This window comes from Rhinolophus sinicus, linkage group LG14, assembly GCF_036562045.2.
Source record: "Rhinolophus sinicus isolate RSC01 linkage group LG14, ASM3656204v1, whole genome shotgun sequence".
NCBI classification, from domain to species: Eukaryota; Metazoa; Chordata; class Mammalia; order Chiroptera; family Rhinolophidae; genus Rhinolophus; species Rhinolophus sinicus.
The window spans coordinates 18,915,321-18,935,118 of NC_133763.1; the positions used below are offsets into that span (position 1 = coordinate 18,915,321).

At 40.3% G+C, this 19,798-nt stretch overlaps 1 protein-coding gene across 3 annotated transcripts in view; it reads left to right on the forward strand.

Moving 5' to 3' along the window:
* The first annotated feature begins 2,600 nt into the window (after positions 1-2,600).
* The window catches only part of TOX (thymocyte selection associated high mobility group box), a 290,964-nt gene continuing 273,766 nt past the window's right edge, over positions 2,601-19,798 (forward strand). For all 3 annotated transcript variants that reach the window (XM_074318657.1, XM_019756956.2, XM_074318658.1), the window contains exon 1: positions 2,601-2,947. In XM_074318657.1, the coding sequence (XP_074174758.1) occupies positions 2,846-2,947 (102 nt within the window). In that variant the 5' untranslated portion in view covers positions 2,601-2,845. The remainder of the gene's footprint in view (positions 2,948-19,798) is intronic.

The following is a 19,798-nucleotide window of genomic DNA, read 5'->3' on the forward strand; positions in this document are numbered from 1 at the left end:
AAAACAGATGCATAGGGCAAGGTATATAGGAAGGGGCACTGAGCTTCCATGCCCTCTCCAGGACCATCATTCTCCCAGCAACTGGACACCAACCCAGAAGCTCTCTGAACCCTGTACTTTTGGGACTTCTATGGAGACTTCATCAAGTAGGCATGGTCAATCATTAACTCCATTTGCATCCCTACCCCTCATTGCCCTTCATGGTCTACTCTCCATGTAAGAGTGATTGGAGTTAATAGCTTTTTAAATCAACAGCTCACATCCCCACCCATCACACCATGCCATACACAAACATGTCACTTTAATTCTAAGCACTGTGCATGGAAGAAACCAGGCCCTTGATTAGGTAGAGGAATACCTAGCTCCCAGGCGTTTGGATTTTCCTTCAAGACAGAGGAAAGCGGTAAGTCTGTGGAGCTAAGTGGAGACATCATTATCTTCCCCCAGGTGTCAAGGTGTTGATAATGATATTGTATCTGCCCTGAATCATTTCATCTTTCTCTCGTTCACAGGGCCATCAATTCAAAAGCAATGATGAATCCTAAGGACGTTTTTAAAAATCATATTCTGATGTAAAATGTTAGTAATAAATGCTAGATCGATGATAGAAATTTAAGCTTAGAAATATTTAATTTAAACCTAAGAGTTTTAATCGTGGAAGGAAATATGTGTATAGGTACATTGTAGCATCTACAATTGAAATTTTGAACATTGATGTTACAAACCACAAAACATTTAAATTTTATTATAAAGACCTTTATTCAGAGGGAGAATGTGTTTTGTTTCTTATTTTTATTTTGTGCCTTGAAATATCTGTAAATATGGAGGTTCTTCTGAATCCAGTGGAGAGGATTTTTTTTTTCTTACTGCTCTCTCTCCCTACACTAGTCTCCACCATGTCAATCTTGAGATAGGAAGAAAGCTAGATTTTTGCTACTTACAGAAAAGTGAAGAAAGAAAACAATGGCTGAAGAGAAAAATGATGTAAGGAGTAGAAAGCAATGCTTAACAAAAGATTCCTAAGGGAGCCATGTTTAGATGCCCAATCATGTTAACTTGATTATTAATTATACTATTTTTATAGATTTTCCTCCATATCTCCCTGCTTGTAAGTGACTGATGCTCTCAATTGCAGAGGAAGCAACACAGCTGTGGGAAAGTTGCAGAGCAGTTGGTAATTAATGTGAACTAGAAGGTTGTGCAGGGTGGCAAAATGTTATTAGTATCCTCATAGCGCCAGAAACAAGTGCAACAGGTGAAGTGCTTCCGGCTCCTTTGTAGGGTCTTGGGCCCTAGTGCGCGGGGCTGCTCGCTCCTGGGAAAGTAAATATTACCCACTCCGGCTTCGACTTTCCACCAAGGACAGAGCCACGGAAATAAATCTGTTGGACAGCGTCCAAGATGCTCCAAACTTTTCCAACCACTAGGAGACATGAAGTGCCAAGTTTCCGGGTTTGAGAGGTAAGACGGGAAAATACGATGGACGATTTCCTCATCCCACTTACCAACCTGAGAAATGGGGAGACTGATTCAGGTCTTCGGTAGACCTCCAGGAACATCACTGGGCTTCCAACTATTAAGACAAGAATCCCATAAGGGGCAACTAGCAAGCCCACGTGTTTGCCCTCTAGCCCGATCCTGTGTGCCGATCACTGTTCCTTATTACCCTTTGAATAAACCCTGTGTGGTCTTTTGCAAGTTCTTAAGGCAGCTTTCGCCTCTGCAGCGCTTCAGTTGGGGACAGATCGCCGGAAAGTAAGGGCAGGAGGTGGGAGCAAGCAACAGAAGTGGGGCAACTCTTACAGCCCATCCACACCCTGAGGTCTGTTCGGGTCCCTGGGACAGTAGCCCACTCACAGCGCACAGAGAATTCGCGCTCCCTGCGGGCTACCTGCCCCCAGGAGCAGCGCTGCGCGGAGCAGTCACCTCCCCAGGGACTGGGAGTAGGAATGGGGGCGCAGAGACCCGGTGCGGACAGCCGCTGAGAGGGCGGTGGGAGAGGGGTGGGGTAAAGGAGGGCCCGGGGGCGGGTCTGAGGGGCGGGGTGCGCCACAGCGCCCCCTTGCTGTGCGCTCCCCACCCTGCCCCGCAGCCGCCGGTGATTCAGGTTCCCCAGCCCCTTTGTGTGCGACGCGCCGGCCCGGAGGAACGCGGCTAGGGCACAGCGGAGGCTCCCCGGGGTCCTGCCTCCTTGTCCCGGCCCGACCGCCCTTTTCTCCTGCCTCTCTGCTCCTCCCTCCTCCAGCCCCCAGCCGGAGCAGCAGCCATTGGGCCGCAAACAGCCCGCGTCCTGCGGCGCACCGTACCCCGCCCGGCCCGGGGCTCTCACCCCTCCTCCCGCCCTGTGCCCCTCTTTATTCCTCCCCCCATCCCAGGCCTCCAAGGTGGAGAAAATAAACTAAAAGCAGAGCAACTCAGAGACTCCAATAAAACGCCCAGTACCTAGAGCCCGAGCGCGAGCGCGAGTGCCGGGCGGCGAGGGGCGCGGGAGGCGGGGATGGGGAGGGCGGGCGGGGGGACAATGAGCGCATGAAGTTACCTGCCCGGCGGCGGCGGCGGCGGCGGTGGAGGGGCCGGGAGGCGGCGGCGGAGCAGGCTGCGCGCTCGGCGCCGACGGGTGCGCGCCGCGGCTTGGGGGAGAGTTGAGCGCTTTTCCCCCCTCTTTTTTTTTTTCTTATTTTTTTTTTCTCCTCTTCTTAAACAAACCACAAACGGATGTGAGGGAAGGAAGGTGTTTCTTTTACTCCTGAGTCCAGACACCTCTCTCTGTTCCGTCTAAGCTTGTTTTGCTGAACACTTTTTTTAAAAAAGGAAAAGAAAAGGAGTTGCTTGATGTGAGAGTGAAATGGACGTAAGATTTTATCCACCTCCAGCCCAGCCCGCCGCTGCGCCCGACGCTCCCTGTCTGGGACCTTCTCCCTGCCTGGACCCCTACTATTGCAACAAGGTGAACGCTCTGCTTTTGTTTCCACGGTGTTCTCCCTGCTTGATCCCGGGAGGGGGGCGGCGGCGGCCCGGTCAGCTCGGCAGCCGGGCCGGTCGGCTAGGGCCGGTCCCGGACGCGCTCGGCTCGCAGCCTGCTGCAGCCCTGCGTGCGCTTGGGTAGCAAATATTGTGGAGAGGTTCCCGGGGTTTGCCAAACACCGCGATTGTGCGGAAAGTGACACGATTTGCTCGGGTTCTTTCCTTCCTGCTGTTCGCGACTAAGGATCCCTGCCTAGGCTTGCCGGGGGGCGTTTAAAAAAAAAAAAGGAGAAAACCACGGAATACTTTGGGGGTGTGTCTGGGGTCCGAGAACGGAGGCAGAGAGTGAGAGGATTCAGTTTATTTTCCAGTTTCCCCTTCTCCCTTCCTCCCTCCCTCTCGCGGGCAGCGGGGGCTCGTGGCACCGCTTTCCTGAGCGGGATTAGTTGCCAGGGGAGCAGCAGGGAGTCGGGGTGCAGGGACCCGGGAGACGCCTCCGACCCCTGCCGGGAAAAATTGCTCCACCAGTGTTTTGTTTTACCAAACCCGTTTGGACAGCGGAGCCGGGTGTTCGGATGCCGGTCTGCCGGCCGAGGCGCAGCGGGGAAGCCGGGTCTGGGGGACAGCTCCCGCTAAGGGGTTGCGCGCGGAAATTGCAAGTTTGTTGGAAGCCGGGCGAGCGAGTCGCGTTCACGTCCAAAGCTCCGGCACTCGGCTCGGGGCTGGAGCAGAGTCCCAGGCTGAGTTGTACCCACAGCCCCATGACCCCAGGTGGCAAGGCCGCAGGGGACCGTGGGTGGGGGCGCTTGCCGGAGCTACTGCATAGCTCCACTTGTCCCAAGGATAGGGCAGTCAAGGGCTGCTTAAGGAGGGGTTTACTCTCGGGGCTTCTGGAACTCTCAGCACCGAAAGGGAGGACGCGCGGGGACCGGCCTTCTTAGAGCAGCTGTAGGGCCACGGCCATTCCCGCTTTGGGGTAATGGGACGAGTCTAAGCTGTTCAGCCGGGTGGCCGTCGGCGGGGAGAATTGAGTTCTCTGAAACGCCGGGCGAGCGGTTTTGACGCCCAGCTCCCTCTTGGTGGTAAACCTGCCTGATACAGCCCCTGCAAGTAGTTCCATGTCGGCCCCTCAGTGAGTTCCTCTGGATAAATCTTTGGGACACCTAACATTTGCCGGCGGCGAGTCATCATCAAGCAGCTTTTTACATGATACAGAGGTATTTAGTGCGCTGCGTCCCAAGCCCCGGGGCTCTCCACCACGCTACCCACGCGCGCCCCGAGACTTGGTCAGTCGGGACACACACACACACACACACACACACACACACACACACACACACAGCAGTTAGTTAAGCGAACCACAGATATCACTCCTTGGAGAAGCTCCTCGATGCTGCGCACAGTGAGACTCAGTGGCAGGGATGTGTGTGCCGATGCTGTTTAGGCAAGTTCGAAACGAGGGAAATCTAATCTTGGGCAAGGCAGAAAGGCTTTTCATCATACAAGGGAGACCTTCAGCTGGGGCAAGTTGGAAGGCGCGGGTAACTTTGGCAAGAGAAGTTTGTGTGCTTAAGTTTCATTCTTAGTTGGTAACATAGTCCTTTTTCCCCCCTAAAATCTGTTTTGCCTTTATAAGCAAGTATTTTGTGTTTGTAACATTTTATTTTGCTTATAACACTATTACTGATAGTAATAAAGTAGCAGATCTATCTTGGATAGTAAAGACATACATATTCTGTGGTAGTAACAGAACCAAAAGGTCAGAATCATTTTGGCAGTAAATCTGGACACATCTCATTAAATTTATCAGTGATTTTAGGCTCCCAAAAGAAGGTAATGACTTGGATACAGGTTTCACTTGTCATTCTTGTGATAGTAGGGTCAGATTTAATTTCAAAGTTAAATGCTTTGGAAAATCAAGAATTACTTCAATATATTAAATCATGTTCCAATTAAGTGCTTAAATAATTTTAGTGGGTTGTGCTGTGAATTGAATAAATTAATTGAGAAAGTCTTCAGAATTTATTTACCAGCAGCTCACTGAAGTTCCTTTTAAGTCACCCGGTGTATGAAGAGCAAACTGTTCTTTTTAAATGCAAATTAGCTAACCCTTTCTATAGACTAGTTGCAAGTCTTCTATTTAACTTATCCAGGGAATAATGGATTTTTAAAGATGTAAAGTCATAAGATGTAATTCTCATAGTAGGAAGAGATTTCATGGAAATGTTTCTCCCAGGATGGCTTCTCCTGCTCTTTTCTGTGTACCAATCCATCAAGAACATTTGTCACTGAGCCCTGATTATATTAAATGTCCTGAGTAAGTTTTCTAGGCCCCAGAAAGCCCAAGCACTAGAATTTCCAACTCCGTCATGATTACCATTGGTACAAAATTTCTGTCCAGCTCCATATTTTTAATTGTTTCAAATGTAGTCAACTACCATTCATTTTTGCAATGACTCAAGAGGATTTGCAGGGATATGAGATATGAGCAGAAGTTTGGGAAAGGTGGAATAAGAAATCTGTATGTACATTTAGTAAAAACAAGTTGTAGCAGACTTCCTTAAAAGAGACAAGATTGCAATGTAAACCTTGCCTCTTTCAGAGGTGCAATGAATATATAGTTTATTGCAAGAAACAGTCACTTTGTCAGGTTATTTGTTTTTAATAGGGTGATAAGATCATAAATTACTAATTATCTTTATTTTAAAACTGTCAACATGTTGCTAGTTAAAGTTGGTGTGCTAAATCCCAGAGGACCCAGTATCATGCAGTTGTACCTCGAGTTTTCCCAATGCCATTTTTTCAATGTCAGAGGAGACCCTAATGGAAAAAATGAATATCCTCTTCCTTAAGCTTTTCTAAACTCAAATGTGGTGGTTTCACTCTGCTGACACTTTCTAGCATTGGTCCTCTATAGATTGCCAAAACACCACTTACATTTGTCAGTTAATAGTCTCCGTAAGAAGAATTTGGGGGCAACAGTTTAATCTAGAATGCTGTATTGTAAAAGCACATTACATTAGGAACACATTACTGTGCATACTGGCCTCCATTTTCAAATAGCCCATTGCGGGAGAAAAGTAAGAACAATGCAAATGATGTTAGTTGTGGCAACTGTGTGAGGCATCTCTTATACAAACAGCCACAACCCATGGCATGTTTCTGTATATAGGTCAGCCTGTGAAATGCAGTATAGCTCATAGACTGGACAAGAGCATGTAGGCTGGACGATACAGTCTTCACCTCTTGCAACTTAAAGCGTGGTTATATTTCACACATTGAGAGATGGGTACCACTGTCAAGTTTCATCTAATTAAGACTATTTTAAGTAACATTGTATCCCTTAATTGAACTGAATGTTACCAAAAGAAATTGGATTACAGGAGCTCACAATTGGAGTTCAGTAGTAAAATATAGTCACATTTTTGTTCTAGTTTAGGATGTCAGAACATCAGTTTAAATATATGCCTACAGGGTAATAACAGTTCCTTTCAGTTTCTTAGTGCACTGTCATTTCTGAAGATTGTTTTCACTGTTTTTATGCTAAATTGGGACAAAGGAATGGCACTTTTTCATTTTTACAATGATGTGATGTGTTCAGTTATTGCTCAGTATCTGCCCACGTAGTAATACAATTATGTTATGACATGGCTAATGACAGGGAAGCTGACCTCTGCCAGCAGTGGGAGAGGAAATAATGGTCTTCACTGTTCTCGGTGGTTGCTTTTGTGGAATATCAGGTCCTGAATCTTTCTTTGGTTGATTTAGACACAGGGAAGTCCAAAACACAACCCATGCTTAAGACTGGATGTATACAGAGTAAAGAATAATGGGCATTTGGAATATTGATTGGGCTTTTGTCATTGAAATGAGGTAGGACAGTGTATCATCTTTTCATGTAAACATCTGAGGAAGGACTTACTTGTGATGACCTCTGCACTAAAATGTCAGGGCTAACATTAGACATCTGATAACTTTTGAGAAAAACAAGATTGATTAATCATCTCTGCAAAATCTCTTTGGAGTCTATGTCCTATTTAGAGCATTGTGTAGTGTACTTTCATGTGGCAAAACTCATCACATCTAAAATACAGGATTTGCAAGTACATTTGGATGGAGTCATTATTTTTACTTTAATTAATAAATGTAGGGAAAAAGGAGGAGGTGGGGGAGGAAGGGGAGGGTTATAAGCAATTTAGAGCATCGTGCTTGATAGGTTCCCTATCTACCTCCATAACTTCTAGGACTTTGGGAAATTCATAGTTGATAAGTTGGACATCATTAGTATAATCAAAACTCCCCTGGGATCTTTCATAAGTGTTCAGGTCTTTAAATATGTTTTAACTAAATGTATAGGTAAGAAAGAGCATAAACCAAGCAATCGTAGTTTTGGCCACTAAATCAGATATCATACAAAAACCTCAAATATAGCTATCTTGACTTTGTGGTATATTTCAGCATCGCAAATTCCAATTTTAAATGTCTATGCCAAAATTATAGTAATGAACTTTGGAGAGATCTAATGTTCTTCACAGCATGGTTTAATATTCTCACAGTTTTAGCGTATATTGTAAAAGTTACTGAATGATGCTGTTAAGGAACACTTTGATATTTTGCTTAGAAAAATTAAACTGATATCTAAATATTATCTAATTGACTGCTTATTATAGAGTTATTTTTAAATTTAATTTTATTTCATTTTTTAATGATGTGCTTGCAAGGGGCTTAAGAACAGAGGAAAGCAGGAAGGCTCTTGAACCAGGGAGAAGCAGGGAAAGTCCCAAATCTAACAGTGGCTTTTTTGGTACCTGAACTTGGTATCAAATGTTGGTTTTTGTGTGGGGTACTATTTCTTGTAGTCATACTTTTGTGTCATGGGCTCAATTCAAGAGAGGGATACTTTAGGGAACTGGAGAAAAATCTTATTTAGCTATGAAGGATAATTTATTCTAGTGCTTTCCAATATTTGGTTAGGATACTAGAAAGTTGCAAAGACCCTGGGGCTATTTCTCAAGGACTGGTGATCTTCCCTGTCTTGATGGAAGCCTGCCCTCAACTGTAGGCTTATCTGTGCCTGGTGCGTCTTCCTTCCCTCCTCAAACACTCGCAATGGAACAACCCTTCCCCTTGCTTTTCCCCTTTCCAATCTTAATCTGAACTGGGAAGTCTGTACTTTCTAATCTGAACTCCCCTCCCTCTCCTTAGGTACTTGACTCACCATTGTGTTTATCTTGGCTGGCACGCTCCCTTTTCTGCTCACCATCAATTGTTATCATAATCGTGTTAACATATCTGTTCTTCTTCCTGTACCTGACCTTATATCTGGTTGAGGACGTTGGGATCTGGTAGTCCTCAGGCCCAGACCCACTTTGGAAAAATCCTGAATTAGGCTGTTCTCCTTTCCCCCACTCCCCCATCTGAAGGAATGACGTAGGGTCGTACAATAACAGATCAAGAAAACATAGATATGCTGCGGAGAGGAAAAATAACTATGGCAGATATTTAAGCTCTCATAATTTCCTCCCCTCCCACCACATTTTACATACAATGTATTTAGAGCTTGGAAACAGCTCCCCTTTATCAATGGGAAATCTTTATTTAGGTACTAAAATCGTGTGAAAGCGGGACTGTGATCTCCTGATCTTTAGTTGACATACAGTAAGTTAGGTGCGTTGCACTTACAGTAAGTAAATGGGTTGGCATGCCTCTGTGTTTTCATCAGAATGTGCATAGATGACTAAAATGGGAATAGTGGAGATGCAGAACTTATTTCATTAATCAAATTTGGATAAGTTGTTATCTTACATTTTAGCTATCTGAATGAATTTCAAGGGTTCTGGGAAGTCATAACGTAGAATACTTATATCTCAATAAAGATAAAGTGTAATTATCATGACTTGATTAAATGCTATTAATTACATTTTTAAAATATTATCAATTGTTTAAAATAAAACTTATATTGCATACAATCAGATTCAAGAATCCAAAATTTATGTCTTGAGGAGAAAACAAGATTGTAGTAAACCATAGTTAACAAATACTGTGGCCCCAAGAGTTGTAACTGTAATTCTTCCTTGTAAGAAGCTTCTGTGTTCTTCCATGTAGAACTATAGTTCTGGACTGCGAGAAGTATTCCATCTAAATGTCTGAATACTGCCTTGTTTGTTTCAATTGGATTTAAACAAAATTTAAATATGGGAATGTTTACTTTTACCAATTTTAAAGATACTTTCTTTCCTTTACTGCCACTTTGGTATTAAAGGTATATTTTTAATGGATCCTTTTCTTTGAAGGTGCACTGTTCAGAGTCAGGTATCTGTGGTCTCCATTGGTTGATAGGACCAGCAGGAGATAGTGAACTGTGTTAAGTGAACTGTTGGTTAGGAACTACAACTCCAAGATGTTACAGCTAACATCTGCCCTAATGAATTCGAGACTTTTTTATTTTAAGCCATATATGCTAAGTTTCATCCCGAAGAACAAATTGCTCATTAAAAACAGTTGAGTTATAAACCGCTTAGAAATGTGGTTTATAATGGAAGTGCCAACAGACTGTTAATTATAGCAGTTCTTCCATAATACTTTGAGATATGGAATTCACATTAACCTGAATGAGCTTTTCCTGGTTATAACATGTTTCTCCCTAAAACATTCACTTGAAAATGGGGACATGATACTACATTGTGCTTGGATGTTGATGTTGAAAAGACCAGAGGGAGGACAATGCCAGAAAGAAACCCTCTCCTCTTTTCCTGACAGGACGTACCATGTTTCCCCAGACCTCTTTAGCTTGAGCTATGGCAAGTTTGTCTTACTTGGTTAATGATTTTAAAGTTAACTGTCAAAAAACTATCTTTAGATTCCTATTTTACTCATGAAAAACCATTATTGATAAGTATTTATGGTACCAAACGTCATGAAATGAGTGTCACTATCAGTACTTTTTCTGTTTGTCCATTTTTCCCTTTGGGGTTTTAAATGGTTCTGCTTTATACAGGTATTTATTGTTTTTTATTCCTGAGTTATGTGCTTTTATGAAACTTTCTTGAAAAGACTCCTAATTAAACTAAGGCCGTGGTTGGTTGATAAGAAGCGTTCCTGGTGGCCAAGAAAATATAAAGTGTTTGAGTTGCTATGTAGACTTACAAATTATACATGTCTGACCCACAATAATGACAATGTCAGCTTCTGCATAAAATACCTTTCAATTAAATCTTTGAGCCCCTATCTAGGGGTGACTTAGTCAGAAAAATGTGTGTGTGTGTGTGTGTGTGTGTGTGTGTGTAGACGGCGCAGTTCTGTTTATGTATTTCTCATGGTCCTGGATATATTTCTGGATATATTCTCATAAATGCATGAGAATTTATTATTATAAATGGCAGAATCTGTCAATGTGTACAACAACAGCGAAAGAAATCATACTGACTAGTAGGAATACCTCATTACCACTTTTTTGAAAGAAACTTAGCTATATTTCACAAGAGAAGATGCTTTTCACAATACTAGGGCTTGAATTGGGCATATTATAACCTAATAAGACCAAAGAACTAGATATTTCTGAGGAAAACCATAGGACTCTGAAGAAAAGACTCTGTTTTGTTAAAGATTTGAGATAAAAACTGAGGGCCCTTAAACCTGTGTTGACTTACTCGCTAGGCAAAATAAATATAACTGAAAGGATAGGATTCCCTCCTCATTCTTTTGAGAAGCCTGACTTCCTTCTATGTCTGATAAAAGTTCCGACACTAAAACCTTAATCCACCTGTGTCCCAATATTCTATGTATCCACTAGAGAAAATAATTTCTATTTGTATCAAGGAAGCCTTATGAGAATTAAGGAGTCAACAGAGGTAGATTATTTTGAAATCCTGTGGTGAAAGATGTTCAAAAATTCAAACAATGGTAGACCTTAGAAAAATACTGTATTTTCAGCCCATTTCTTCTATTTCTGCTACCCGAGTGGAATAAATGTGTTTTCCAAAGAGGTAGACTTGTGATTCTTTCAGCAAGGGAGTGAAAGGGATAACCTTTCTAGAAGGTCAAAGGTGAGCTTGGGAAAATGGGGTATGTGTAGGTACAGTCTGTAATCTCCCTCCCTCAGATATTGATAAGCCCCCCCAGGGGGCCTCTTTTTCCCTCTCCACATTGAGAGCCAGTGCACCTAATGAGAGAGGCTACTGATGGGAGCTGTTGCCTGTTTTGCAGTGGAAGAAGATAAAATAAAAGTTGAGAATATCTGCTCCAGAGGGAAATGCCTTCTTGGTCCTGACTTTGGGGAAGCAAGCTTGCCCCTCTGTACTTCCCTCTGATATATGGGTCAGAGATGCGAAGCACAACGTGCAAGATTAATTAAGGAACGAACCAACTGGGGCTAAAACATAGTCCAGTTACATTGAAAGTGTATCTGTGCACCACCTGATTTCCTTAAGTCTGTTAACAATTAAATGGTTAATTTAAAAAATGATGGGTAAAGTGTTATACGCATTGGCATCTTTATACCATTGTAAAACCCAGTTCTTCTTTTCGATGCCAATATTCCTCAGCCTAAAATGCCAGTAACAATTGTATAAAGAGAAATGTTAATAATAAAGAAGCAGGATAACCTTTCAACAAAAAGTATATTTTATTATTTGGCAGATGCAGTCATGAACATTAATCATAGGAACTTGCAGATAGTAGAAGCTTAATATCAAAGCTAATGATTTATTTTATGTTAATGACTTTCTGCCAGGGCATAAAAGACTGTTCATAATGGACTCTGCGCTATGTTCAGTTACTAAGGCTAATGGGATAATCTTTTCTCTCCCCAAATTAAGCTTTTTTGAAATAAATTATGCTGTTATTTTTCAAGGTAACTCTCAAAAATTTACTGCAAAACTAATCTTTTAAGAACTGCTTAGGAAATCAAGAGGAAAAAAAATTCCAAAGCAGCTTTTCTAGTTCATGAACAGTTTTACTTAATTAGAGAGAGAAAGTTTGCATGTATGCTAATATCCCTGAACTTGGAATGCCAATTCATTTTAACGTCAGCCTTTAGTGACCGCTCAGTCTGCCTTTTAAGATGCAGCTTCTGTACCTACGTCCCACAATACAACATGTTTTCGTCAATTACTAGACAATAATGAGCTGAATGGTAGTAAAACATTGAGTTGTTCACTGGGAAGTTTTAAGAATCATGTTTACAATTAGTTTTAAGCAACATTATATTTCAATAAGAGATAATTTGCCTACTAAAGTTCACATAATGTGCTAATCTTGTCTAGTGGTTAATAAAGGCCTCCTACCTCACTCCCCTGATGGCTATAAAAGGCTATTATATTCATGGCAGCAGTTCAGGTACAGCTGCTGTGTGTTAATAATGTATCATTGTCCCACTAATCAACACACCAAAGGTCAGCACCCTTCCGCACCTAAACCACGTATTCTCTTTCCAAAATATTTATTAACACCTTAAAAGCATATCTGTTCATTTTCCTTAGCCTCAGAGTCAGTTAATGCCACTCCAAGCTACTCGTGTGATATTTTGTAATCTAAGTCACGGAGGAGATGAATGTATATCCCAACTAATTTTCTCCCCTACACATGTTTCCATTTCCACAGTCGTTGACTGAATTAGTGTAGGGCTGTTATAGCCATGAACCCCTTTGTAATTAAGTAGGTGCGTTCCAAAGTGAAAATGTTTTCAGATTTTGCATGTTACTGAAGGAGACATTTGGAAGAAACACAACTTTTCAATAACCAGAATCATTTAAAGTAAACAGAGCGGATCGGGAAATGGGAAGTGATATTTAAAATCCAAACAGACAGCAATTGGTGTTAGTTTATAAACCTGATACAGTAGTGAAATATTATTTGCTTAATTGTTCTTTTGGCATAGAAAAGCAGTAATAGTAAAAGCTTCTTGTACCATATTTTCTGCACACAAAGAACATATTCACGTGGGATTTCTATTTTGCTAGAAAATCGTGCAAATCAATAAGCCAGCACTTATCTGCATTAAAATTAGGTGGACAATTTATAGGCATAGTGATAGTGTAGTTCTCTTGACACCCTTGGTCAGTGTTTAAGATAATCCTTGTTTTTGTGTCCTCAGAGAGAAGGCAAAGTGTTAAGTGAACAAGATCTCATTTTCTCATCTTGTGTTATTCTCTTCTGTTTTCTGTTACTCATTTTGATAACCTTGTCTGCGTGTGTGTCTTCTTCCTTTATGATCTGAGAACCTTAAATGTTTGAAGAGAAGAAAAAGAAATGAAACTCAACTGTGTTTCCATCATCAAGAGAAATGCAAAAGGCAAACTAGTGGGAGGAGCTTCTATTTGTGCAGCAAATAACGTACAATGGTACATTTGTCATGCTTTAAATATATAATGCCTACAATAAAATATGTACAGGCGCTGTTGTGATCTACGAAGTCCCTGGCTCCAGTGCCATTGTTTGTAGTCTCTATGGTTGTCATACATTGTTCTTTGCACATCATACTCTCACAGCAGAATTTGACACAATTTCTAGCTTTCAGCCCTGTACCGTTTTCACTGCACAATATACATGAGTTTGACAGGGTGTGTTGAGGAAAACTCTGGCAAGCAATTGATATTTTGAAGTGGCAAGCGTTTCAGCAGCTGCCTGCTTGTGAAAAAGGAATGATAAGATATACTGTATTGTTAGTTTCAGGGAAAGCATTCAGGTTTAAGCTCTGTAAAAATGTACACATTATTCGTCAGTGGTGAAGCAAATCTTTTATGTTTTTTAGAGCTTAGCTCTCTGGCTGATGTGAACTAGAATGACATTGGTCAGTAAATGAATAGGAGTGCTTTGAATTTGAACTGCTGCCAATTTTGCACCAACAAAGGAACTGACAAAAGAAAGATTTTATGTGAAATGCAAAGCACACGCAATGTTTTGGGGGCGGGGAAAGGGAAGAAGAGAGAGTGAGAGAGAGAAGAGAGAGAGAAACCCACAGAGAGCATATTCTGCAACACACACTTACAAGGATACCACATAGTTAAAACACATCCATTTTTCATGGCTCATCAGCTACAACCTAAGCTGTTTTATCTAATGTTCTTTAAAAACCTGTTGTATACACATAGGCTTTTAGAAGATGTTCATATGGAATTTAGAGTGTTTTTCTAAATATCACACTGTGCCCTGAAGGCCTGTTGGCAGAATGTCAGAGTTGCCCACTGCTGGAGTCCCCAGCTCTCTCTCTCTCTGGTAGTGGGAAATTGTAGTTTAATCAGTTATGGCACTTTCAGTGTGTAACGTTCATTAGCAAGGCAATTTGTCATGACTGCTAATGGTCAGAATGCATCTGCTCTCTCAGTTACAGAGCATGATAAGGAAGAAGACAAATATTTCAATATCTGATAGTATTAACTTGTTTCAAATTTGTAATCCAAGGTTAGTTGCTCAAAACAGACACAGCAGCAGATTAACAAGCCTCCTATATTCAATTTTACTGGGCCTTGCTTTTAAGGATTTATGGCTTTAAAGCACACTAATGTGCTATTATGAAGGGCACAGTCTTTGATTAGATGTTCAACAGAAACTAAGTTATGAGCAGAGTACCTTCTTGGTTCATGTGGAAAGAATTTATGTGCATAATATTTTCTGTGGAGCTCCATAAATTGAAAGGTTTGATGCATGCAAGATTTCTGACATGCTAAGTATTCTTTCTACGATTAAAAAGTCACTTTCCCATTGGTTGATAAACTGGTCAGTCACTTTTCAAGTGAGATTAGAGCCCCGATTTATTTTACAAGTTTTAAAATCCTAGTGAAAAACTTCAGAATTAATTAGAGATGTCACATTTCCTCCCAGTAAACTGCTTTATAAGATCATTGTTCATTGTTCTAAAGGGGAAAAGTTACAAAGATTCGCTCAGATGAAAAGGCTAGAATTTTTTATATATCTCATATTTTCTAGATATTACATCACATAGCTTGCCATACAAAATCTTTCTGACACATTTTCATTTTTAATGAAAGGCCCCCAAATTCAGAGCATAATGATTTCTTAGAAACTGAACCCAACCTTGGTAAAAAATACGTTCTTGCTAGTAACAAAAGCTGTTACTGTTTAAGTTCCTGTTGAGCGGTTAGTTGGTACGCTTCGCTGAATGTTGTCAAAAAGGCTTTCCTCATGATTGACAACCCGGCAGGAATGTGAATGGAGATTTTAATTGCGTATCATGTGTGCATATCAGAGTGAGTGAATTCATGACTCCGCTTAGCTCCATATCTCTGCAGGTCAGCCGTGCCAAAAAAATGCTCTTTTATGTGCAATTTTTCCAAAAAGAGAAAGGTGTATGTGTACTGAAGTCATTCGTTATTCATTTCTGAAGTGAAACACTTGTGTTCCCTTAGCCTTGGAGTTTGAAAGTGGAACAAAAATCCATTTTGAGATTTCTTTCTTTTACTCTTTGCACTTATACTTGGATGATGTAAATTCTTTTCAGTTACAAGTTAGGAAAAGTCTGCCAGAACATATATTTCTTATGGCACTTGTTATATGAAGTGTGTTTATCTTTCTTTTTCTTTTTTTCCCTAAAGAGTACTTTGAAAAGAAAGAAAAAAATATAAGCCAGCGGAAAAAACTGACTGAGGTCAATTGCCTTTCTATAACCTGCAATGTTTAGGAAAGGTCTGGGGGTGGGAATGTAGAAAAGAAAGGACATATTTCTGAGATGTGGAAGGTTCATAAAATTCTATCTGAATTTTGGTTAAAATTTTTACCTGAATTTTGGTTAAAAATACAGTGCTTATTGTAAAATGACGTTAATAAATATATGAATGTACATTTCTTGGAAAAATGACTCCTCTGCTGAAAACTTAAAGGTCACAGATTAATTTCTGCTACCACTTCTTGGCCAAGATGCAATGATGGTGATATACTATTTATCTTATTCAGATGTCTAAACCCAGTACATGTCAAATTTTCAAAGTAAGGTAAAACTTACTTTGTAAGGTAACTTTGGCTACAATAACCCCAGACTGGTTGAGAACTTTTTAATGTAAAAAAAAAATTGTAATGAGTATGCTATGTATAGTTTTTCATTTGATGTGATGTGAAAATTTGGCACTTGGGTTGTAAATTTAGCATATAGCTACTTTTCTATGTCATTTTGAATAGGTGAGAAAAAGATTAGTGCCAAGGTCATTTAAAACATAACGAGAGTAATAAGTAGGGTGATGCTGAAACGATGGTGACTTTATAGCTTTTAGGATATCCCACCAGACCTAACTTTGTTCTGGGCTCTAATATGTTATCTCAACACGTTTTAGAACATAACCAATTGTGGGCTGATGCTTCAGCCCTTAATTTGGTACGCAGTTCAGAGTGATTTCTATATGAAGGCACTACTGTACCTTTAAAATGCTAAAGAAGAAAAATCTATTTTATTCCAAAAATTTAGCTTTATGTATGAGGTGACATTTTTCTAATGTTATGGAAGACTATTTTGTACTTTATACTGAGAGCTCAAGCAAGGAAAAATCTATTTACAAAATGAAAAAAAGTGCTCAGCTGAATGCATTTCACTTTTAAAGATGATATTCTGGTAATGAACTTTATCAAGCAGAGAACATTTCAGTAAAAGTATTAAAGTAGTTCCTATTTCAGTTGACTCACTTAAGGCTGTGTCACTGTTTCCATTATAACTTCTTATTTTCAGGTAGCTCTAATGCAGTCCCCATATAAATATTTGCACAGGGATGAAATGAAAATATTTTAGCTTAAGAAGTAGAGTTTTTTATTTGGAATGCACTTCTAAAGAAGCTTTGGGCTTTGTTAGTTAATAAGGCACATTTAATTCATTTTTAGAAATTGAAAGCATTTACTGAACACCAATTTACCGAACACTGCATGCAAAGCCCTATGTTGAGTGTTATGGGCTGGATGGGGGTTGGGGTGTGTGAGAGAAACAGAGATGAGTGAACTGTGGACCCTGCCTCCACATGGCTAATCAAGAGAGGAATACAAATAACCATAACACAGCTGTGGTATAATTGATGTGATATTAAGACTGTGATCAAAGTACTATGGGAAATAGAAGGAGAAGTAATGAATTGAAGTGGGAGAATCCAGGTTGCTTCCTGGAGGAAATGGCATTTCAGTTGGCCTTAAAAATCGGGTAACAGGGAGGGGGGAAGTTAGTCCTGTTTTTTGAGTTATTTTTCAGACTTCCTACCTTTTTTCAGAATCACTTGGGGCAACTTAAAAAAAGAAGCAATACATACAGTAAGACTAATGTTAGTTGTAGTAACGCAGGATGTTATAGCCAGGAAACTGAGACACGTGTGTCTTAGTGTATTATCACCCTAATTAAACATTAGGTTTGACTCTAGTTTTCTCACAGTCAAAGCCAAAATGGAAACAGATAGAGTGACGGAATTATGATATCTGAGAGACATATGAAGACTAATTATTCATGAGTAAAACATTTTTTTTCTAGTAAAAGACTGCAAAAGTCATCAAATGAGGAAATAATGTGGTGGTGAGATATCGTGGGCTATCTGAGAAATAATCTGAGGTGGTGCCTGAAGTATCTGTAGTGAGAAACACGACATAATAAAGAAGGAGGGGCTCACTGGAAGGGAAGAAAAACTCAAGAGAGAACCAGGAACAGCTTAGGAACAAAGAGAATGCAAACATCAGGCCTGTGTTTTAGGAAGGTAACCTTGCCATTGCAGAGCACAGGTTTGGGGGAGTTGGGGTGGGATTCAAATTGCTTATTGTAAGGATCAGCCCTAATAAGAATGTACCAGAGAAGACTACCTGGGGGAATTCCGTGATAAAGTGAATGGTTGGGTATTTGTTTTTCAAGAACTTCTCAAATGATAAACTTTTAGAGGTTTTACGCTTCAGCCAGAAGGTTGCACTATATTAAAATCTAACTTCTTAAAGCACACTAGAGTGTTGTTGTCTACCTGAAAATTTTGTTTTTAATTGATAAGCCCAGTCATTAGCAATGAATATTAATGTTTTGTGTATAGTCTTAGAAGTACACCTGCTGAGTTAACGTCCAAAATTATTAGTAATTGTTTTCCTGAAATTTCTTACTCAGTGATAAATACACATAGATTATTAGTAAATTTGGGGAATATATTAAAGTGTCCAAACACATTTACAAATGTTTATCAGCAGTTTGGGAGGTATTTCACAATCTTCAGATATCCTCATAGCAACAGTCCTCAAATTTTTCTACGAAAGTGCCTTAATGAATTTACCCCCCAGGGGCTGCAGGAGAAGCCCAGAAGTGCCTCTGCAGTTTACATAGGTCCCAGAAGTCTGATGTTTCATCTTTAAGAAATATGTGGATTTTATATAATATTTTATAACACATCCATGTCTGTTTTAATAAAATTTGATACTTTAAATCACTGACAATTGAGGCAACTCTATGTTCTAGGAAGATAGTTGACGAATTCTAGAGTTCTACTGCCTTGGCATATTATTTTGCTTTTACGGGTATGAGTTTGACAGACATGAACACACATAATGGTCTTTTGTCTTTATTGTTAAGAAATAGATTGGAGACCTTGCAGAAATTTAGTTAGGTCATCTCTTCCACAGAGAATGGAACATTTTGTTCATTCTTATTCTTTCCCTGACTTTCACAAATTCCGTATTTTTGATCAGAAAGAATTTCATGGTATGTAAATTATATCTCAATAAAGATGCTATAAAAAGAAAAACAAAACCTCATGGACTCTTAGATGCATTAACAAAAGTACAGAGTCCATAATAAATATGGTGAAAAGGACACACATTTGGAGTCAGAAGGCCTGGGTTCAAGCTGTGACTCTCGCACTTACTGGTATGATTTTGGTCAACAAAATGTAACAATTGTGAGGCCTTTTTTCCCCTATATTTTTCTATATTAAGATCAAAATACTTGATCTTAGTCTAAAATGGGAGACTAAGGAGCTAGGGCTCAATAATTACTGATGCCATGGGTGTAGTGACATTATGCTTAGAGAAAGAGAGTGGCGAAGAGGGAGGAAGTCAAACATCCAATGTGAAGATGGAAGAGAAAAATCTCATAGTTACTGGCAAAATCTGAAGATGCTCTGTCATGGAAGAAGGTAGCCAAGAGTAGAACGATATTGGTAAGCGTCAGCCTATAACCTAACCTGAAAAGAATTTGGAAAATCCAAGAAAAGGAAAGGATCATGAAGAAACTGAGTAATTACGGTGATGGTTTGAAGATGAGGTAGGAGCAGGTATAGGACAGAACAAAATGTTCCAGTTAGATTACGCCCTCCCTCTGACCTTCCTTCTATCACTTCCTCCCTTCTTTCCACCACAGCGGACATAATTTGTAAGATGATTGACATTATTTGCAAGATATCTTTAAACTTATTTTCTTAGATGACCTTTTACTAGTGCTTTCCTACCTACGTACTCACCTGCCTACAATGGGCTTCTGTTTCTGGGCAGCCATTTTCACCTACTTCTCCATCATCATTAGCACACACTTCAGTGGACTGAACTCTCTTGGAAAAGTAGTTCTGGGTATGCAGGACGGGATGGATAGATTTTAGGTGTGGGTATGCAAGGTTTCCTAACAAATGGCAATCTACTCGATGTCTATAGCACACCATTAAATAAGGGTTGGTTTGTTTTTCCTCTATCTCATTTAAGACTTAGCCCCTTTTTTGAAATGAATTCTTTGTAAACAGACAGTCTTGAGTAAATAATGGATGTTCCCTTCAATGGCAAAAACGTGTTTTGTTCTAGAAATGCCATTAAGGCAGATGAGCATTTTAGATTTTTCCTTTACCAAATCAAGGAGCTTTTCCCATATATAACAACTTTTGAAGTTTCATCTGAA